The 21,376-nt window shown below is 56.6% G+C and overlaps 10 protein-coding genes across 10 annotated transcripts; 5 read left to right on the forward strand and 5 right to left on the reverse strand.

The window, feature by feature from the left end:
- Positions 1 to 119: 119 nt before the first annotated feature.
- On the forward strand, positions 120 to 953 carry SPRG_13304 (hypothetical protein; the record flags this gene model as incomplete). The annotated part of the gene is made up of 1 exon (XM_012353144.1): positions 120 to 953. The coding sequence occupies one exon, from the start codon at positions 120 to 122 to the stop codon at positions 951 to 953; it is 834 nt and encodes a 277-aa protein (XP_012208534.1).
- Positions 954 to 1,208: 255 nt separating this feature from the next.
- On the reverse strand, positions 1,209 to 6,529 carry SPRG_13305 (hypothetical protein; the record flags this gene model as incomplete). Its single annotated transcript, XM_012353145.1, has 2 exons — positions 1,209 to 5,425; positions 5,479 to 6,529. 2 exons carry the CDS (start codon positions 6,527 to 6,529, stop codon positions 1,209 to 1,211), a joined length of 5,268 nt encoding a protein of 1,755 aa, XP_012208535.1.
- A 465-nt stretch (positions 6,530 to 6,994) lies between these two features.
- SPRG_13306 (hypothetical protein) lies at positions 6,995 to 7,760 on the reverse strand (the record flags this gene model as incomplete). Its single annotated transcript, XM_012353146.1, has 3 exons — positions 6,995 to 7,494; positions 7,545 to 7,630; positions 7,657 to 7,760. The coding sequence occupies 3 exons, from the start codon at positions 7,758 to 7,760 to the stop codon at positions 6,995 to 6,997; spliced, it is 690 nt and encodes a 229-aa protein (XP_012208536.1).
- Positions 7,761 to 8,923: 1,163 nt separating this feature from the next.
- Positions 8,924 to 9,344, reverse strand: SPRG_13307 (hypothetical protein; the record flags this gene model as incomplete). Its single annotated transcript, XM_012353147.1, has 2 exons — positions 8,924 to 9,287; positions 9,326 to 9,344. The coding sequence occupies 2 exons, from the start codon at positions 9,342 to 9,344 to the stop codon at positions 8,998 to 9,000; spliced, it is 309 nt and encodes a 102-aa protein (XP_012208537.1). The 3' UTR covers positions 8,924 to 8,997.
- A 1,163-nt stretch (positions 9,345 to 10,507) lies between these two features.
- SPRG_13308 (hypothetical protein) lies at positions 10,508 to 11,220 on the reverse strand (the record flags this gene model as incomplete). Its single annotated transcript, XM_012353148.1, has 4 exons — positions 10,508 to 10,738; positions 10,794 to 10,932; positions 10,983 to 11,092; positions 11,137 to 11,220. 4 exons carry the CDS (start codon positions 11,218 to 11,220, stop codon positions 10,508 to 10,510), a joined length of 564 nt encoding a protein of 187 aa, XP_012208538.1.
- A 207-nt stretch (positions 11,221 to 11,427) lies between these two features.
- SPRG_13309 (prefoldin) lies at positions 11,428 to 11,895 on the reverse strand (the record flags this gene model as incomplete). The annotated part of the gene is made up of 1 exon (XM_012353149.1): positions 11,428 to 11,895. The coding sequence occupies one exon, from the start codon at positions 11,893 to 11,895 to the stop codon at positions 11,452 to 11,454; it is 444 nt and encodes a 147-aa protein (XP_012208539.1). The 3' UTR covers positions 11,428 to 11,451.
- A 349-nt stretch (positions 11,896 to 12,244) lies between these two features.
- On the forward strand, positions 12,245 to 12,592 carry SPRG_13310 (hypothetical protein; the record flags this gene model as incomplete). The annotated part of the gene is made up of 1 exon (XM_012353150.1): positions 12,245 to 12,592. The coding sequence occupies exon 1, from the start codon at positions 12,263 to 12,265 to the stop codon at positions 12,590 to 12,592; it is 330 nt and encodes a 109-aa protein (XP_012208540.1). The 5' UTR covers positions 12,245 to 12,262.
- A 1,558-nt stretch (positions 12,593 to 14,150) lies between these two features.
- Positions 14,151 to 14,735, forward strand: SPRG_13311 (hypothetical protein; the record flags this gene model as incomplete). Its single annotated transcript, XM_012353151.1, has 2 exons — positions 14,151 to 14,459; positions 14,721 to 14,735. The coding sequence occupies 2 exons, from the start codon at positions 14,151 to 14,153 to the stop codon at positions 14,733 to 14,735; spliced, it is 324 nt and encodes a 107-aa protein (XP_012208541.1).
- A 1,642-nt stretch (positions 14,736 to 16,377) lies between these two features.
- Positions 16,378 to 16,785, forward strand: SPRG_13312 (hypothetical protein; the record flags this gene model as incomplete). The annotated part of the gene is made up of 2 exons (XM_012353152.1): positions 16,378 to 16,721; positions 16,743 to 16,785. 2 exons carry the CDS (start codon positions 16,378 to 16,380, stop codon positions 16,783 to 16,785), a joined length of 387 nt encoding a protein of 128 aa, XP_012208542.1.
- A 3,536-nt stretch (positions 16,786 to 20,321) lies between these two features.
- On the forward strand, positions 20,322 to 20,723 carry SPRG_13313 (hypothetical protein; the record flags this gene model as incomplete). Its single annotated transcript, XM_012353153.1, has 1 exon — positions 20,322 to 20,723. One exon carries the CDS (start codon positions 20,322 to 20,324, stop codon positions 20,721 to 20,723), a length of 402 nt encoding a protein of 133 aa, XP_012208543.1.
- Between the last annotated feature and the right edge of the window lie 653 nt (positions 20,724 to 21,376).

Genomic DNA, 21,376 nt, shown 5'->3' on the forward strand with positions numbered 1-21,376 from the left:
CGTCCCTAACGCTTCTCACGGACGCCACACTGCCGCTGCGGCAGCAGGTGCCGGCGTGGCAGGTCACGGGCGACTTTGCCCAGTACTCGCGCGCGTGCGTCTACTATGTCACCTGTGTCATGCTTGGTGTCGCGATCGTCGCCACGGGCTATATGCTCACGACCCGCGGCCATTTCGAAGGCCAAAATCTGCTCAAGTTGGATCGCATCGGCGGCATAGTGTGGGTCGGTCGCCCCGTGTTGTTTCTCCGGAGTCTCACCGCGCTCTGCCTCCTCTCGACGGCCAGCCTGGACCTCGGCACGTCGGGTTTCGTCAGCTACTTTGACCGAACGCCGTTGCCGTTTTACAAGACGCTACTGGCGTCCTGGGAAGTCGCGTGGCTCGTTGTCGTCGTCGACGACATGGGGCTTGTCGTGACACGCGAACACGCGCGGTGGTACCTCTCGATCCACTCGGTGGTCGTCTGCTGCGGCGCAGTGTTCTACTCGTACTTTATCCCGGTCGCGCCGAGTTTGATTGTTCAGAAGCAGTGCCACGTGGTGGAAATGGACATGCAGTTACTCTGCGCATCCGCCGACTTGATGATTGGACACGTGCGTCGACTTGTCGGTATCGTGGTCTGCACGCTCCTGTCGCACCTGCTCGGGTACATTCTGGCGCGTCTTGTGATTGGACCGTTGCGGCCGACGATGGTGACGTCGCGCCTCTTGTCGGCTGGCGCCAAGTACTTGTACAACCACAGTCGCTGCGTCGTACACGGTGTCTACTACCTGGACCGCGCGTCCGCGGCGCTCAATGGTGTCCTCACGTATCGCCACCAGAACGTCCTGTACGCATTCGACATCAAGCTGTGGCGGATCCTGGCAGCGCCCGTGCCAGACGACGGGGATCTGCGAGACGCGCTGCCACTCCCCGACGGAGTCGTGGGCAATGAGCCATGGACGACGTTGTAACGTGCTGGGATTGGTCAATAATGAAACGTCAAATTTTCTGATTGGACGTTTGGTATGCGTATCAACTTGATATTTATGACGTGGCAGTATCTACATTCGGCATCGAATACAAGAAACCGATGTCTGCTCTCGCGGAACAAAGCAAACACATACATATGCAACGTTGGGGACTTGAAGTTGAACATTTTACGTGGAGGCGACACGAATGATTCTTCAAGTGAGTCCCTCAAAGACCGTAAACGGAGCGAATTCTATCTACTCGACAAGCGGAAACGACGCATTTAGCGTGGCTTGGTCGAGCCCCGGGACGTCGACGGCGTTGCGTATCGGCGCCGCGAAGAAGCGCCAGAGCTTGATGTCAAAGGCAAACATGGTCGACCCGAGCTTGTACGTGAGAATGCCGTTGAGCGCGGCAGAGGCCCGGTCCAGGTAGTAGACGCCATGCACGATGCGAGCCGAGTGGTTAAAATGATACCGCGCGCCAAGCGAGAGCAAAAGCGAGTGCACGGGGCTCGTCGGCTTGGGTCCTACCATCCGCTTGGCAAGCAAATAGCTCACGATATGGCACGTGCCCATAATGAGGAGGAGCGTCCCAAAGCGGTTTGGGTCGCCAATGGCAATGTTGGCGCTCTCGCAGACGACGTTAAAGTCCATTTCCGCATAGACGCACTTTGGTGCTACGTGCAGCGCGACGGCAACGGGCGACACACCCGAGAGCATCGCAACCACGACGCACACCACCAGTAGGTTGGGGAAGACAAAGTACGAAGCGTACTCTTGCGTCGCGACAAGCAAGATGTCGTCGACGACCGCGACGAGCCACGAGACCTCCCACGCCGCGAGGAGCACCTTGTACCACGGCGCGGGCTCGACCTGGAAGTAGCTGAGGTAGCCCGAGAAGTGCAGGTCGACGCCGCTCGTGCAGAGAAGGCAGATGGCCGTGGCACTCCGGAGAAAAAGCAGTGGTCGACCGACCCAGACAAGACCGCCGACGCGATTGAGCTTGAAGAGGTTGCTGCCATGAAAGCACGTGGGCGACCGGAGCATGTAGCCAACGGCGACGGCCGAGACGAGAAGCATCATGACCGTGACGTATTGAACGCCAGCTCGAAAGTACAAAACAAGGTTGGCGGCGAGGTTCGAAGCCTGGACTTGCTGCGCAAGCGGAAGCTGGTAGTCGCTCAAGAGGTTGAGACGACTTGCATCGCCTTGGAACGAGATGACTTCGCGCCGACCGAGCACCCAGTCGTAGAGGTACGTCCAGCCGTAAAAGTAAAAGCCAGGGTCGGCTGGGTCCAGAACGTTGGTGTGGAGCAGCTGCAGCGATCCGTTGACCTTGGCGTAAAGCATAAACTCAATGTCGAGTGCCTGAACGAGCGCGTGCGTGGACGGAACTGGGAGCGTGTGCGTCGCTGGCATGTATGTTTGTATAAACTCGAGGGACTGCTGGAGCGTGAGGAGGCACGACGTCAAGCTTGTCGGGTCGTATGCGCAGACCTGCGACATGTTGACGGGAGGCGTCGCCGCACTGAGCCCCGAGAGGATCGCAGACGCGATGAAGCTCTGGGACGTCAGGATCGACCGGCTCACAACCGGAGAGGCAGCAATGCACGAGAGATCGAACGCCAGCATGCTAGAGAAGCCACTCGTGACCGATTTCGGCGCAGAGAACTCGGGGCAGAGCAGCGAGCCGCCGTACGAAGCGATCTTTGGAGCCAACCATTTCATGGGCACGGGAAAACAAGATCCGGAGGGCATCATAGCAGAGAAGGCAGCTTGTGCAGCAACGTTGCCGTGGTCCATGCCCAGTCGCATGAGCTCTAAGATCTGATGGGTGACGTTGACAACCAGCGGCGGCACACGCATGTAGATCATGTCGACGGTCCCAAACGGCCCCAGCCGCTGCGAGACGACCTCCAGTCCGTTTTGGAGCGGCGACGTGAGCGTCCCGTTCGCTATCAACACGGCTTGGAGCGTCGTATTGAGAAAAGCAAAGTGACTGCTGCTCCGCAAGAGACTGCGCCCTCCAATGCCACTGCTATTGCGCATGATCGCACTTAAGTCGTTGGCGAGGGACCAGTACATCTTGTACGTTGTCTGGCTGTCGACGCGGAAGGCGCCATTGAGCTGCATAAGAGTAAGTGGATGCGATGCGCCGTAGGCATTCGTGATCGAGTAGCTGTTCATGACGCCGATCCGCTTGTAGTTCTGCCACTGCGTGTCGTAGCGCTCGACTCCGTGTTGGCGCCAGTAGGCGACTTCAATCGCCATGGGCAATGGACTCGCCGATACCATATCGAGCCATTTCTGGCCGGCCACGGACCCGCGCAGGTCCCGAGCGAACGCGGTTTCAAACGCACTGCCCCAGCATGCCGTCCAGTCGCGGAAGTCGATATTGCGCAAGAGAGACTCGAGGTAGACGGCGCCGTTGGCTCTCATGCTGGCGTGGCAGCGAGCTTGGCGCGCTGCTGAATAGGCGACCTCGAACGTCCGATCAAAATCGAGAAAGCAGTAGGGCGAGAAGATCCAGGGGGCCATGCAGGCGTCCGAGGCCCGGAGGCCGGCAATGGCAACTTCGATAGTCGTGAGCTGGGTATGCTGCAGCATCGCACCGTAGTTGTTGGGGGCGCTAACCGCGGCGCTGGGGGCTGCAAAAGCTCCCGGTAGCGTAATACTGGGTGCGTCAAGCTCCAGAGCCGTTGTCGAGAGACCGAGCACGAGCTGTTCGTTGAGCCAGTTGGCGAAAAACGCGTGGGCGCCCGTGACGTTAAAGTTGGCCCAGTAGTAGTCGTTGGCGAGGTGGACCTGCGAGACTTGAAAGTACGAAACGCTGCTTACGACTGCAAATACGGTATGGCCCAAGGCCAAGAACGCCACCAGCCGATTGGAGCGTTGCTTGGTCATCCAAATAATCCTTGAGGATTTCTCGACCTTTGCCCCGATCTCTTCTTTTCGCGGCCCCGCCACTTGGATCATGGTATAGGCGTTGATGGTCGGCGGACGAAAGACCTTGAGATGGCGCGCTTTCTGGGTGCCGTCGGCCACAAAGTGCCAGAGCTTCAGGTTGAAAACATACGACTCGGACCGGAACCACACTGGCACCAAGCCGCAGAGGACGCACGTCACGAGATCAAACGTGGCGCCGTCTGGGTCTGACGCCATTGGCATCGCAAACAGGGCTGTCGCACTGGAAAAGTGCAAACTCGGCTCCGTGTCGACGTCCGCTGGCTGTCGCCGACGCCACAGTAGGCTCGCGACGACCGTGACGATGACGACACTGACGTGGATACTGAGTAGCGTCAGCAGTCGGGTGTAGCTGCCGACTGAGATGACACCGCTCGTGCAAAGAAGACCATAGTCCATGTCATTGCCGACACATCGTCGGTCCAGCGTGATGGTGAGCGGCACGGGCGACGCCATATCCAGAGCCAACAGGCTCAGCCAGACAAGACAGGTGCTCTTTGGACTGTACTGGGTCGTGACGTCTCTTGGTAACAGCACGATAAGCACCTCGTTGATGACGTACGTGAGCCACGTGGCTTCACCGGCGATGACCATCGCGTTGCCGATGGAGCGGGGATGTGGCGCCAAGGTCGTGCCCAATGGCGTCACTTGCAAGCTCACTTGGGCCGAGCTAAGGAGCAAAAGCGCGCTGATACCACGGAGAACGACCAGCGGTCGGCCGATCCAGACGGCGCCAACCAACCGGTTGAACCGAAAGAGGTTGAGGCCGAGGACACGGCCGCGGGCAAAGAGGGTGACGTACACCATTGTGAGCACGCCCACAAAGAGGAGGAGGCCTGTCGTGACTTGCACAAGGTACAAAAGTGCCGTCGTCGCCGTCTCGAAGGATGCGTTGCTCGTAATGTACGGCTGACCCGCGTATGCGTTGGAGACGACAGTGACGGCGCCGACGTCACCCTCGATGAAGAGCACTTCACGGAGTCCAGCGGCCCACTCGAACAGGATGTGATGGCCAAAGAATGGCCAGTCGACCAGCGGCACATGGTCCAGCGCAATACGGCTCGAGTTATTAGCGACAAACTGAACGAGCCCGACGTTCATAGCTCGGACAGCGTCCAAAGCGTCGCGCTGCAGCTGTAGCAGCTCGGAAGGGATGGGCACTGACGCAAGCAGCGACGACGCCGGCGACAAGGCACACCAGTCGGGTGTCGATGACGTGGCGCAAATATCTGGTACTAGTAGGGTTGTTCGTGGCGTGAATAGCAGTCCAAATAGCATTGAGAGTCGCGTGAGACGCAGTGAGAGTGGTGCGAGCTGCGCGCAGGTATCGTAAAAATCAAACGACTGCTGCACGAACGAGGTCGGAACACCGGACGAGCACATGGGGTTGCCGCCGAAGAACGACATGTTGGTCCACGCCAGCGGTGTGGGCAAAAACGTGGTGGTCTCTGGGAGGGCGAAAAACGCTGTCATGGCTGCTTCCGAGCCTCGCACGTGGTCCATGACCACTTGTTGAAAGTGGTTGTAGAGGCCAACGAGACTGGCGGGGGCAAGCACAGACGCAAGTCAATGCTCAAGTACGGTCCAATCGTGTCGTGAAAGACTTTAGCGACGCCTTCGAGGTTGCCTTGGGCGTCGGCGATGCCTCGGTACACCTCGAGGCTGATGGCGCTCAAGCCGAGCGCCGAGTTGTTGGCGCCAAAGTACCGGCTCGTCCCTTGCAGAAAGCTGCGGTTCATGGCCTGCGCGTTGAAGGTATCTTGGATCGGGATCCAGTGCATGGTTTGGGACGACCACGGTCCCGTGACTTGATCCAGCGCCTTGAGGATGATCTGCTTTTGCATCCCCAAAGCGTTTTCCATCACGATCGTCTCGGTGATCGCGGGTCCCCACCGGTTCTGCCACTGCAGCGCAAAGTGGGAGACGTTGAACGACCTCCAGTACGCGATCTCGTCGGTCACGGACGTCGTGACGCTGGTCACCTGCGCCCAGAACGCTTGCCCGCGCGCTGTCTCGACAAGCCCTCGGTAGTACGCGACGTTGAAGCGCTGGCCGTGGACCCCCCAGAGCGCGAGAAAGTCGGGGATGTTTTGGTTGCGCAGCAGGGCCTCGATGTAGACGGCACCATTGGTCGCGTAGAAGCGCTCGCAGCGGCGCTGGCGGCCAAGCGTGTGGGCGACTTGGAACGTTTTGTTAAAGTCCATCCAGCAGTGCTGTGTGTTCATGCGCAGCGCCCAGTAGGCGCCCAAATCGCGAAGCTGTGGCACTGCATACTCGAGCGACGTGAGGCGACCGAGCGTGAACGCTCGAATGTCGGACGAGTAGACGAGCGTGCTCGACTCGGACGCGACGTACGTCTTGGGCAGCACTGCGGCGGCGGCGAACGAATCCAAGGTGCCATTGTTATGCGTCAAAAGAAGCTGGTTGACAAGGTCAACGAGGTAGGCTTGGTGGCCCGAGATGTTGTAGTGAGCCCACCAGAGGTCGTTGGCGAAGCTCGGGCCAAGAAGACTGAGGTACCACACGCAACCGACGAGCGACAGCAGCACGTAGACGACGCCGCAGACGGCAACCGCCCGCTGGCGCGACGAGAGCGCCGCTTGAGGCGCCATTTCCAACACTGGGAAAGTGCAGCGAACGTTTCGCACTTCGGTCCATAAAAAGCTTGTACAATATTGTACTGTACTAGCAAAGGGTGGATCCCTTGCTATTCAATCTCCTTGGGACTAGTACTGTACTGGGATATGGACGGATCCGCGGTGTAACCGGCGACTCCTTATCACATGGCGGCCGCAGCCATACCAACACATCTCCGAGCATGGGTGGAGAGAGAATCTCGGCGAGTAGGTCTTCTCTGTACTAGCATGGCTGGCTCGGCGCTGACAGCTGAGGCCAGAGCGGTGTCGTTACCGCGGGGCGTGCAGATAGACAGACCATGCGAGTTGTAGAAAAGAAACCACGGTGGGAGGCCATCGTCCGAGGTGGCCGGCTCGATGGACTTGAAAAACGCAACACGTCCAGGGTTCAAATATATAATGGCATATCGAGCAGCGCAGACACACACACGATGCGGCTGCTTAGTACATGGCCTGGGACCGGAACGTCGGGTTCGACTTGATGTTGTTGATGAGCGTCTTGATCTGCTTGAGGTCGGGCTGCGGCAGCTCCGGGTTCAGGTAGTTCTGCATGAGCCACTGGTAGCAGTCGTTCGGGTTGGCGTTCTTGTTGTTGAGCAAAAACATCGTCACTTGCGTGCGATACGGGTTGGGCTTGCGGCCGCGGCGCTCGCCGCCTTCGCCGCCCTCGCCCGGCGCCTTCTTCGTCTTGGGCTGGCTCAGGTTGGTCAAGACGCGGTGGATCTCTTCTTCGGTCGGGTAGTTGGTTTCGTCGAGCACGTTCGACTTGAGCCACATGAGGCACTGCGACGCGTCCATGGCCTGGCCGAGCGCAAAGTAGCGCGCAATCTCTTGGCGAAACACCTTGGAGATGCCACGGCGGCCACGGCGCGGCGCGTTCGGCGAGTTGGGGTTCTTCGTCAAGCTATGGCCCTTCTCGAGGAGCGAAAAGTCGCGGCGGCCTACGTCTTTTGCATGAGCCAACCTGTCTCGCTCGTCACAGTAAGCGTACCGGCCGCGTAGCTGTGGGGCGCCACGTTGACCGTGTAGCCGCACGAGGCGAGCGTCGAGTTGAGGTTGATGTTGGTGAAGCTGCCGCTGAGAGCGCGCGGACGCAGCGAAACTCAATGCTCTTCTCGGGCAGCTTGACGAGCACTTGAAGAGGTTCTGGACGAGCATCTGCTCGCAGCAGCGGGGGCACTGCGCTTCTGCAGCTGCACGCGTTCATGATCGTCGTCGACATGCTGCTGTCCGGCGCTGGCGAATGGGAACTGCCCGAACAGCAAAAAAGATTAATACAGCGGGTAGGGTAGGGGTGCGCGGTGATTGGCCAAAAGGCCCAACGGGACGCGCGCGGATTGGCTACATTTTAAAAGTTCAAACCCGGCGGTTCATTTTTTCACCGCGGGCACTGGCTTCCATACTGAACGCAAATGAGGGGCAAAAAATTGAAGTCGGAATTCACGCGCGTGCATTTTATTGCATAATAAAATGCACTTCCATTCGAAAAAAGAGCGTGAAAATCCGGATATTTTTATTCGAGTGGCGGCCACGCGGCGGCGAAAAAACCAAGCACGTTTGCGCGCACTCGTTTTGGCCAATGACAGCGCCAGCGTATCGAAACCCCTCGAAACTCAATTTTACCAGTATAAAAATTCGACGGAAACCTGGTTTTATATTCGCGTCGCTTTAATTCGACTTTGCACGCGCGAAGCACGCGCGACGCCCATGAATTAATATTCCCGCGGCACCAGGAATGGACAACTTGTCTGGGATCGCGCCGCACGACGTGGCGAGCGTCGCCATGCAGTCGCGCGCCGGACGATCCACGTGCTGTCTCGTCGCAGTCGGCCACAACAAGATCTGGTTGCCGCCGTTGGCGCCAAAACGACACTTCAACATGCGGGGTCGGCGCTTGCAATGCTACACTAGCGCGGGAGCCACAGACTCCAAGATAGGACGAGATGTATGTATTAGTGTGTGCGGGCGGTTCAAAGAGCTAAAGGCACACTATGCACGGAACTACACATTTCCAGTCCAGAAATGGTGGTTCGTGTCGACTGCTCCTAGTCGAGCGATTGAGACACTGGTTTACCACCAGCTCGCCACCAGGTAGATCCAGGTTCAAATCCCAAAGAGGGCCCCACTCTCTCACATGTACGACGACGCGCCCGCGACAACGTATCCTGCGACCATGCAAACGGCGCTCGATCGTTGTACGTGCATTTCTCTAATGCCAACTCTCACACGCTGTGCACGCGCAACGAAGGTGGTCGGTGTCCGTACTGCAACCTCAGGCAGCACGTTTCAATGCTTGCACGGGTCTTTTTACCTGCGCCCGCGGTGTGTATTGCGTGCAGAAAGAAAATGCTACGCAGTATTAGCAAGAATGCGTACAAGGTCTCTATTGGTACAATAAGGTAAGGGTCTAGAAGGCTACACGGCCAGCCTATCGTGGCGTCGTGTTAGTCAAACGCGAGCCGGCGCTTCCGGCGCGTCAGCTTGGCAAAGTACGAGCTTGGGGTTGAATCGTTCATAGCCCGTGTCGTCGCCGCCACGTTGTCGCTGCAGAGCGCCTTGGCCTTGGACGCCGCCCGCTCGAGCTCCCGCTTGGTCAAGCGAAAGTAAACAGGTGCTGGCGCCGGCGGCTCTGCTCGTAGCTTCTTGAGTGGCCGCTCGTCGTCGCTGTCATCGTCCGTGTCTTGGGCGTCGATCTCCCAGATCGACTGCTCGATGCGCGAGCGGGTCGGCGCCGCTGCTGGCAGCGACGCGGGTGCAACGATGATAGTCTACGCAGCGCCATGAGCTTCATAAAGGCGCCTAGGCAACGGACCAGCATGGAGAGGAGGTCGGCGAGGAAGGAGGAGCAGCGAGGTCTCGGGCAGCCGCGCCAATTCCTGTACCTTGTCGGGCTGTTTGCAACTGGGATCAAACGTTTGAATGTCATTATCCGGAATCCCGGATACAGCATTCGAATTTTTGAAACCGTGGGAGCCCTGTTAAGTGCGATTTTAGAGTCTGTGTTTTTATAAGTCTTCCGTAAAGTACGGAAAAAGACTTATCTGGCCTTCGCGCCCCACGGCGGTGCAGCCAAAATGGCGCGACCAGCAGCGAGTCCACCCGGTGCAAGTTCGGGTAGAACCCCAAGCTCAAGATATTACAAGATTGTACAACCAAGACCTTGATCCAAATTGAACGCTGTGGCAGTTGACTTGTGACTGGTTGTCCCAGAGATCAAGTACAGCAACCGTAACCGCAATCCCTTTCTAACCCGAAATGCGGTTGCCAGCGACGCTCACGTCTCGACAGCGCGCAGCCGCAATCTACAGCGTTGACTTCTTCTGCTCTCGCTCGTCGACTGTAGCCTCCTTGGGCCAAGCGTTGGCAACGACCTCTGGTGGAGCCAACTGCAGCGTGTCAAGTTGCTTCATCGTTGTGACGCAACTTTTAACCAATGATCCCAATCGACCTGCCTTGAAGCTCTTTGCTTGTGGGCGCGTTCGTGTCAGCGTCGAGACTTGTGCGATATGAGGCGGCGACAGCAAGTGGAATCTCGCGCGTGATTTGGAAAACCGTCGAGCACCTTGCACTCGCTTGGCGCGTTTTCAACAACACAGCGCGCATCGTGCAGGGCGTCTACTCCTTGGACTAGGCTTTTTGTGCCTTTGATTTCATGCTCTGGAGCTTCCTAGCAGCACCGATACGCAACGCTGCCGACATCACGGCCCGACCAAGCGGATGCGTCGTTCAGTTGGAGGAATCAAATACGAGACGTCACTCGACAGCCTACGCGAGTCGTTGTGCGCGTGACGGCGTAGCGTCGACGATCCGCACGACATGCATCGTCAATGCTTTCGCAGGCATGATGAGCCACCCGGTGGACGTGCAGCTAAAAGGATGTTGCCGACAAGTACCCGATGATGCAGCTCGTGGTGGAATTTTGTGCGATTTTGTTTTTTGACATTTAGCTCTGGATCACAGCTCTGCTGGCGGCGCACTCGCCGCCAGTGTAAGGGTTTCTGGCGGCTTGGCAGCATCGGAATGCGTTGGGTGCCATGGGGCGATGGGTGGACACACTGCGCAGCCTTGGCAGCACGCGGTGCACACGGGACCGATTTGGCTCTGGGGAATGAGAATCAAGTCGGCGGTGAGCTTGGTTGTCTTCATGTCGAGGACGGCGCGGAGCGGCTTTTGCTCGTCGGCCGTCTACCAGCCGTCCTTTGCAGAGTACGGTTCGATCGCACACAATGGATCACAGTACCGGGATGACGGTAGGTACAAGGTCGTCTTCGTGGGCGTAATACCCCAACCAGTACGTCTGCAGCGCTTTCACCGGCCATTGATGCGGGTTGGCGCTCGATGTCATGAGGAAGAGTGCTTCCTGGTACATGATGTGCCGCCTACGCATCTCTCGGTGGTGGCCACATTGGCGTAGACAGCAAGGGACTACCGCTGGACGCTGCCGTCTTGCTGGAGCTCGATGCGAGGCCGCACCGACTCGAACGTCAAGTCGTCGTCGTCGTCCATAACCACCATGCCAATGACCGAGCTCAGGCCGCCCTACGCCGCGTCAGCCGCCGATACCAGCGACATCGCATGGGTACCGGGCGACTCCCAACAACATAGGAATGCTCGACGAGCGGGTCGACAGGAAACAGGAAGACGCGTACCTTGATGCGCACGACCATGACGACGGTTCGACAAGATTCGCGATCTTTGCACCTGGTCTTTCTACAGCATCATAGCTTGCAGGGTGTACAGGATCCTGCTGGTCTCGTCGCTCAGTTATATCCAAGCGAGAGAGGTTGATTGGCGCAGGTCGGGAGCTCCACGATCAAGGCGTGCTGCCGTGTGGGACGTCGCCACGAAGAGAAAGGACGAAGATAGAATCAAAATTGGGATGGATGCTTACGCTACGCCTATGCGCTCTGCTGCTCGCCGATGCGGATCTTGAGCTGCATGACCTGGATGACGGCCTCGAGGTTCGTGCGCTTGGCCTCGATCACTTCCTTGAGCGAGTCTGTGTTCTTTTGCAAAAACTCGACCTTGCGGTCCATGAAGCTCTTGGCATCGTCCACATTCTTCTCGACAAAGTAGCCAGTACCAACGTCGACGAGCACGCTCTTAACGTTGCTGAGCTTCCCGGGCACGAACATGGACGACGTCAGCGGCACGAGCACCTTCTTGCCGAGGTTCGTGGGCTCGAGTGCCTGGAGCGCGCCCTTGGAGTCGGCGAAGCGCGTCTGCGCCTCGCGCAAGCCCGAGAAGGACGACGTGAGCTGCTGCAGCTCTTGCTCGAACTGCGTCTTGAGGTTGTTGAGCTGCTCGAGGCTCAGATCCATCAAGCTCACTTCATTCGACATCGTAGCGACCACGGAAACTCCAAATGGGCGTGCGCCTGGCAGCGTATCCGGAGTGGCAGGGTATCCGGACAATTATGTTTAAAACAGTATATAGGACTGTTTTGTATCGCTCGATCGCGACTCTCCAAGATCCAACGCGCGATCGACACCCAGAGCCCCCCGACGTCAAGCGCTGCATATTACTAGCGAGGAAAACGATGCTACATCGCGAAGGCACACGTGGATATATACGGACATGAGTACTAAAGGCGACACACATAGCGACAGGCTGTGGTGCGATGGCATTGTTTTATACACTTCTTGGTGAGCATGTTTATAACAAATAAAAACATCGTTACCAGCAGCCTCATTTTCGACTTCTGCCAGGATGGACCCGTCGTCAGCGCCCGGTACCGAGTTCTTCTCAATGGAGAACATGGCCAAAAATGAGGCCGTCGTCGAGTTCACGCACACGGCCATGTCGGTCGTCTCGGGCAGCCTCGCCGGCGTCATGGGCCTCACGGGTCTCCAAGGCTTTGGCTGCATGATCCTGCTCTACCTCGCGACGTCCGGCGCGCTCCTCGCCAAGATGGGCGCTGACTGCTCGCCGTACTTCAACATGAACGTCGTCAGCTTTCTCTTCTACGGCATTGGCGGCCACCTCGTCTCGTTCATTCTCTTCTGGACCCTTGCGTATGGCCTCGTCCACATCTACTAGCTGCGCCGCCTCGTAACGTTAACTTGCTTCTTGCCCTTTCTTGTACCCGCACCGTCCGTCACGACGCACTACGCGACGCACACGGTACGTAGCATTGGCGAGCCTACGCACGAGGCAGCTGCATCGAGACGTAGCCACGCTGAGCGCTCCTGGGAATGGACTGCGCTTGTACGCATTCTTGGATCGTCGCTTGCAATCCATGCCGCTGTATTGTTTGCTGGATGGCCTTGCTGGATCTGTGCTTTCGCATGCCAAGACGTGTAGATAGATACTCGTCATATTCTGAGCCTGGACGCAGCGCCGCGAGGTTGAAGCCGGGCGACCGCAGCTCGTGCAAAAGTCGGCTGCGTCTCACCTGCCGTCGTCACAACGAACAAGAGAATGACAAAAATCGAGACGACAGCCGAACTGTACGTGCACACGCCGTCGTTGTTGACGTGAGTCTTCTACACTCGACTGGTTCGAGACCGTGGGCTTTCGGCGCCAAGCGTATTGCGACCGAACGGCGGCTTCAAGGAGGCGATCTAACGATGGCTAAGATGGCATGATACGCCATGCATTCCACTTGGGATTCATTCGTTCTTGAAGAAGACACATCGCTCGGGTGGTGCAGGTGTTTAGGAGGAGACGCGTGGCCTAGAATGCGGACGGCGTCATCAACTATGACATTGCGATGAATGCGATCATATAGCACCGATCCCATACAACAGACAGAGGAAGCAGGATGGCTGGCTAATAGTGCATTGGCATGCTGCACACTGCGTACGACATTCTTTGTGGGAGTGGAAGAAAGCAGCTCGCTTGGACGAGTCGTGAGGAAGGAGTAGAAGCGATCCAAGAAGAGAAGATAGCAATGGGGTTTCCTTGCGTCTACTTCTCACTCGAGCCAGCTGGATTTGTCAACGACGTACACCCGACGTGGCTGCGTGCACGATACCGGTACAGTAGCTTCATGGAGTACCTGGTACATGCTGCAGTCGCGAGGTTGTAGACTCCTCGTGAACAGTGCGGGTGATCTATGCTCGTCGTGGCCGGGTGTCGGCGACCCAATGCAGGATAACGGGCTGCGCCGTCGCTGTCGCCGATGGCTGCGCTGTGACCAACTCGTTGCTTCTGCCAACGATACCACGGTGCTCACGGCCACTTGCCCGATCTCTCTTGCTCACGAAGATTCGCACCAGCACCGAGCCTGTATTACTGTATACATTCGTGTACACTATGTGAACTCGTCCCTCAAGCTACGTCAGCACATACCCAAGACATTCAGCGCCGGCTAAGAGGGCAGTGATAGCGCTGCCACATGGAGGTCAGCAGCGTTGGCGACTCGAACCAAGTCGGGCCAGCGACGATAATCTCATCCAAGAGGCAAGCAGCCGATGTTGTCTCGATCCTGATGTTGACGTAAGGCCACCGACGTCGGAAGGTCGTGCGCCAACCGTTCGCACCGGCCGATTCGGCGGCACCAGGCGGCAACCAATCCGCTAAAACGTCTGCTTCGGCGCGTCACGAACCCAACTTGCGTATGACGTGGCACGGACACAGTTGAATTTTTGCGCCGATGCACCAAGTGCGGACCGGGACGTGGACGTCGGAGGAGCACGAGCTCTTCCTCGTTGGCATTCAGAAATACCCGAAAGGACCTTGGCGCAAGGTCGCCGAGCTCATTCGGACGCGGTCTGTGCGCCAGACACAGACCCATGGGCACAAGTTCCGACTCAAGCTCGCACGCATCGAGGCCCAGCGCTGGGTCGGCGGCTTCCGATACCCCGTGCACCCGACCACAGCCCCGCTTATTGTCACAGACGAGCTGCCGCCACTCGCCCACGCCCTTGACTTTATCCTCGAGCAGCTCAGCGAATCTGACGACGTCGAACGACGACCGACCACAATCCGCTATGGTTGCATCTTCCTAATACAACACACTACCTTGCCTGCCGTACATCGCTTGCCGCTGTGCGTCGACCCGTACATAGCCAGTGTTTTAGCGCGCTGTTGATGGATTGGGCGGGCACCGCACCCGTCTTTGCGTTTCTACAGCGCAATCTTGAGTCTGTCAAGCCGTCTTCAACGAGGTGCGTGACGTCGTCGATGCCACGGGATGTGCTGCTACCGATGCTTGTACGAGTAGCAACTGTACCACTAAATGTACTGTAGTATGCACGAAGCGCGTCCGCTGCTTGCTGATTGGTGGGATAAAGACACGATCGGTTGGTGCTGCTACCAATCCGCAGCGCCGTGTTCTTCCAACGAGGACCCATCCAATTCACTTCCATCGAGGAGGAAGACGACCGTGAGCAATCTTCCATTGCGCGGTCACGCGAGTGAAATGCATCGGGTCCCTTGTTGATGTCTGGGCACCGCTGCTGCTCAACACTGCATTCGATCGATACGACGACGACGAGCACCACCGCCACAACGACACGCAAGCACGTGCAGTACCGGTAGACTATAAGCCCCGACTCGTCCACAATGTCGTCCATCCGACGCGACACTTAACGAGAAACTGAATACCGTGTAGACAACATTTGGTAACCGATCGATTGCATCAAATATGGAACGTGTGTGCGCAGTTGACGACAAGATGACGCAACTGGGGCTATCTCAGCGCGCGACAATTTTCCCAGTCGTCGTGGCCAGCGCTGCTTCGTTTACACTAGCCGCACGCCAAGGTGATTTATTCACGTACCACCTCAATCGACATACACTATTTACGGTGCGCTACGTGGCATCGTGTGCGTGCAGGAAGTCGAAAACAGATGTTGCAGTAGACACAAACCCCTCAGTCGTACCACAATCAAGAAATAGTGCTTTCATCACGTGTACGGCAGCCACCACGCTCTTTCTAATAGCCTACACAAGCGCACAGGCTTGTATGCATGAACTGTGCGTATCCGTCTCGCATCTTGGGCGCCGACCGTGGCACGCATGACGACACGACAGTCCTGTGATGCGGCGCTATTTGCACCCACTTTAAATCCCTGCTGGTGGCCACCGAGTGCCAACCACCAACGTTGCCAACGGCTCGTTTTATAGCAGACACTCGGCTACAACATCTGCGCGTGGGTCCGAACGAACGTTGATGAACACTTCCGTATCCGTAGTGCTATCGGACGCATCCGGATGAATCGACGTGGCGTGCAATTGTTGTTGCTTGTTCGGTTACCTTGGCCTTTTGTTTTCTTCTCGAGCAGACGCGACAGACCACATCATTTGGCTCTGCTACAACATAGAAAATCGAACCAACACAGTACCTGGTAGATGCCTGGTGCAAGCCATCTAAAGTTCGGTGTCGTCTGATCAGCGTACGCTGACAAGAACAACGACCAAAGACACTGCGTCGACCAAGCACGCTTGTCTTCATTGCGTGCGATAGACCAGGGTGCACGGTATCCATTGGCGCGGTGCCGCGTGGCGCGATGCCTTGGCCTTGGCCATGCGTGCTCGTCCGTCGCACACGACTAACGCGAGTAGCTCGTTCTCGATTCCCAGATGTACCGAGGACGTGGCCGCAATGGTTTAAACACGTTTTACGTGTCCGCGGAAGCGTGTTGCGGTGGCGATCTCTGCCGACCAATGTGAGGTTGCTCACGCCCCGTATCCACGCTGCCTTTTTCTCGGTTGCAAGCACTCTTCGCATACTAGTACTACATTGCAGTTCCTTCGGCCGCTGGGGCATAGTAGTGCAGCGTGAGGCCACGGACTTTAACGCGTGCCACTCCTTGTACGACGACGAGAGTCGGCGCGTCGTCTTGTTGGACTCCATTTAGAAAAACACAAGGTGCATCATGGAGCCCGCGTCCGGCAGTTGGTCCCGCGACGAGCACGAGCGCTTCCTCGTTGCGATTCAAAAGTACCCCCGCGGACCGTGGAAGAAGGTGGCCGACCTCGTCGGCACGCGCACGGTGCGCCAGACGCAAACGCACGCGCAAAAGTTTCGTGAAAAGCTCGTGCGCCACGAACGCGCCGCCCTCGCGACCGCGGCAACACCTGCCTTCCTCGACGAAGCGGCGCTCGCGCCATTGCCCTACGATGCAAGCAGCACTGGACTTGTACTAGGTAGCAGCCCGCGAGACGGCGTGATGCTGCACACAACGGTATCGGACGCCGCGTCGCTGCCGTCACTGGCCGAGTCGATTGATTTCTTGATGAGCGTCATTGCCAATGTTGACAACGCGCCGTCACTGACTGCGTAATTTAGATGCGTTTAATCATTTTTGAGTGTGTGCACTCAACCTCGGGGTCCAATGGTGGTGCCGCGACCAGGTCGTTTGACAGTACGATAGAAGACGCAGACTTGGTACCAAGCGAAGTGGCGGCCAGGGCGACAGACCTGGTAACGACACTCCGTGAAAGGCAGAAGACCATTTCTTATCGCTTTTGAAACGCGCCTTTTATGCTTCTCCTATTGTTTGACATCAAGGAACGGAGGCAAGTGATGTCTGGTGTCTGCAAGATCGCTCGGTGGCGACGTGATCCCCTTAAGAGTCAATCGACTATTTCCCCATCGAAACCAGGCATGACACGAATCGCCCATGGACTGTGTTATAAACTGCTCGTCTTCAAGCCAGTCGTCGAGCACTTCTTGATTTGTGCATTTTAACACGACAGGCACAATTGCACTCATTCCCGGGCACCGCTACGAAGCGACCCCCGGACACAGTACACTGTAGGAATGGATTTGCGTCAAAGTCGAACACGGAACTCATGCGACAAAACCGATGAGAGATCGAATCGACTAGGTTGCAAGAGTCTACTCACCGCGACGGACTGTCCTTGCTGGGTCCATCGGACCACCACCGGCTCCGAACAATTCAGGGTCATGTAACCGCGATGCCACAGCGCCGCTCCGTGACCGCTTTGTGCAGCACGGCACATACAAGCTGCTCGCCGCATAGCATGGTAGCATCGATGAGCAACGCATGGACTGTCTGTGCGATACGAGTAGCCATGGATACTAGGTGGCGTACGCAACCACGCTTTTTTGAAGGCAACGCGACGCGTCAACGGCAGACCAGATTCTTGGGATAGCGTTCTGTCGCTCTTCGTCTACCAATGCTTTTGGATGCTTGAGCACTTTTATACTTGAGTAGTATGACAGAGCATCGATCGATGCAGACACAGTAAATGCAGGCCACGCGTGGAGGACGCTTAGCCCGCGCCAAGATCGCGGTGTACCCGTGTCGTCCATCGCAACCACCTTCAGTACTATAGCCGGAAATTGCTGCCCAGATGTCATGTCATCTTTCCCTTAGAAACCCTGTGGTCCAATAGTGGTCTCGTGGTATGATTCCTGCTCAGGTGCAGGAGGTCTCGCTTTGGATTTTTTCTCTACGAGCGTTGGCCGTGCCACATTGGTTGTAGCGCATTTGAACACCACAAAGCAGGCGCAAAAGGCACGCTTCTCACTTCATCGCGTTGGGAGACTTGACCAAACTTATTCATGAGCCTTATTCCATGCCTCGACCACAGAACCTTTGATAAACACAACAGACACGGCGCAGTGGTCGAGCGGTGCGATGTCAACACAAAGTAGAGGACAAAATCAGCCTTTGTCTCTACAACCGAGTTTCCAATACGAGTGGAAAAATAGAAACCTGTCGAAAAGTACTAGAAGTATATCCTCATCGACTCATGACATATGATAACCAAATACGTCCTACTATTTCAATCAGGGCCATAATCTTCGGCACAGGCACCTGTCGCTTCGACACAAGGAATCTTTGTAGCGTCGAGCCTAGCCTGGATGACTAAACATTGAATTTTTTAGACCATTACCGGTAAATTCAAAATTCAAGGCAACACTTCTATCCGCTGGATCAGTACCCCTGTGCTATACAACGTGCATACAAAGCTCCTTGTCTTGTCTCGCTCGACACTATCTGCGAGGCTTAGCGGGCCACGAGATGCCGACCCCGGACTGCATATAGAAAGGACACCCATCGAGTTGTACCTTTGACAATCGAACGAAGATTCGATCGCGTTGCTGACCAATCGTCTTGTACGACAATATGCTCCATATACAGCCTTCACGACTATATTCAACGTGTTGTTTCAGGCCTCTATGGCGCAAGACGGTGCTGTTGCAGGTGTGGGGTTGGCTCGTTTGCTTGGGCCCATTCAACTTCAACATGTCGGCGATCACCGCCATCTGCCGCACCATATGTGCGATCGGGACTGGAAGGTCCGCGAGCTGCGAACGATGACTCACTTTTCCACTTCGTAGAGACTGGGCATCTTACCCAGTGGATGGATGACGCATGGTCAAATGCAACGGTAGCGCAGGACAGTCACAAGCGTTGAAGTGCCTACAGAGCACAGTACAGTGCTCCTTTCATGGCGATGTGGACTACGATGTACCGATTGGTAGGCGTGGATGATGCGATAGTACATCGTCCTCGGTGTAAAGAACGTCGAGGGAGCGACGGAGCGAAAGCGGTGGCAGACACGACTCGGGTTCCTACCAGAAACATTGCAGAGATGTGCAAGCAGCGACATCCCCTCGCACCTACGAACCGCTGATACCGTGAAGCTCAGGTGGGCGTGGATGAGCTCACGTGGGCGTGGATGCGCGTGGGTAAGTGCAATCGTTACCCTGTCACTGCGGGTTGTGCTATCGGTATGTATGTGGCGCACATCACGTGGCGACGCGGGAATCAGGAATAAACCAACCGCACGATCAACGGCACCCACCGGGCTCAAAATTGGGTAAAGCGCCAATCGAGTACTAGTACTGGTACTACGTATACATTGTACAGGCGCACCCGAGATTCAAAGCACACGCCTACGTTGTTGCGCAAGTTGCTTGGCGGCGCAAGGCTGGGTGCTATCAATGGCGTCCGTAGCCTCGCAGGCGATTTGACCATCCACCTCTCAGGATTTGAAGTGTTGCCGTGCCCAGAAGCTTGGTGCCGTCACGCGTGCGTCGGTCCGCACTGCGACCACACGAGCATCTGTTTGTGCATATGATTTACGGCTCGGATGGCCGTGACGTGGCCTTCGTTAGAGAGGATTGGGCTGGGTTCTGTAGCAAAACTGAGGCTTGGAATCTCGCCGTGCGCATGTGGAGTCCTCTTGGCGAACAATACAGTGCATCGGCACTGTGAGAAACAGGTTGCCGTTGGCTTCACTACAGCCATGCTACTACACGATTTGTTTCTGCGAGCCAAATATCTGCTACCACACCGTATTCTATTGTATGGGGCAATTAGATGGAAAACTCATGTAAGGTCATCGATTGGAGTACTTGGTATCGATAATTGCGTGTTCCATTGGGGAGGCGTCAAGGACGACTGGTAGAATAGTTCAACACGAGAGTCGATGAACGAACATGGCGACGGAGATGATGACATGTCTTATTTTTCTGTTGCAGACCAAAGCAGCGGCTGCTACGAGGGAGTATCATCACTTTAAAGTGGCAACAAGCTCGCATTTATTAGCGGACTGTACTGTTGTCGAAGCTACGAGCTGCGATTTTGGCGCGAAGGGCAGTTAGTGTGCCGTTCCAGATGCGCCTCCGTTTGGTGCACAGTGGACTGTCGAGTACCGTGTTTCGATACTAATCGAGACACGGCTGTAGAAGGGACGGGGTGGGACGACATTAGGCTAGAGTGGGATGTTTGGTGACGCCCTCCGAGTGCATGAGACACATACGGCCTTCACTGTGGTATGATATAGCCCTTGTGCGCCATACTGCGACCCGAATCGAGGTCACTGCACTTTGTGTTTCGCCATGTTGCAGACAACCCCCGAGCACCACTGCAGCAACGAGGATACTGCCAGCAGCAACGGTGGCAAGTGGTCCCGCGAAGAGCACGAGCGGTTCCTTGTCGGCATCCAAACGTATCCCCACGGTCCATGGAAGAAGGTCGCGGCCATCGTCCAGACCCGCACGACGCGCCAGACGCAAACGCACGCGCAGAAATTTCGACAAAAGCTCGACCGCCAGGACCGCGCCGTGCGAACCAACCAAGCGTTCGAGAACCGAGACGTGTACTTTCCGTTCCCGTTCTCGCCCGAGGCACCGCCGACACTCGAAGAGCCCTCGTCGCGGACACCGACGCCACTCCCGCCACTCGCCGAGGCCCTCGACACGCTCATTGCGCTTCTCGACATGGAGGTCCTGTCAGTGTAGATGAGTTTGCGATCCTTTTATAACTTTCTTGTACAATGAATAGAATAGATAGATTTGATCCACTAGCTTTACCAGCGCGATGCGGTGCCAACTTGAAGCAAGCGAGGAGGTATCCACGATGCTAGCAGGCGAATGCAACTTGACTTGCGCTCGATGCAGACGAGGCCCATGAGCCTCGATCCCAGGACCAACATCGTTTAGGACCGGACGCCACTTCAAATCCTCTCGTGGATGTCATGACCGAGTTGCACAGAAGGGACGTGCAAAAGATCGCAGCACGTGGTCACTGGACACCTTGAGCTGATTTCTAACCGGGCGCGAGGGGTGCCACCTGGTGCTCGATGCGAACGCCACGCGGTGCGAGCAGTCGGCTTGGTCAAAAGGGCCAAACTAGAGGTCATGGACAATGTATCTGATTGGTCCAGCGCATCAATTACGTCTGTTTATTTGTTGCACATCACTACAGATGGCGACCTCGGAGCGGGCGGCAAACGCGACGCGCGGCAAAAGACATAGCCACGCTCGCGTCGAATTGATAAAGTCGGGCAAGCCAGCTTGAAGCGGAATGCGCATACGACTCGCCGCGTACACAGCGAGACCGGAATGCTCCGGGAGAAGAAAAATAGGGCTCAAGAGTCAGATCACATATAAAT

The sequence above is a fragment of the Saprolegnia parasitica genome (genome assembly GCF_000151545.1).
Source record: "Saprolegnia parasitica CBS 223.65 unplaced genomic scaffold supercont2.116, whole genome shotgun sequence".
NCBI classification, from domain to species: Eukaryota; Oomycota; class Saprolegniomycetes; order Saprolegniales; family Saprolegniaceae; genus Saprolegnia; species Saprolegnia parasitica.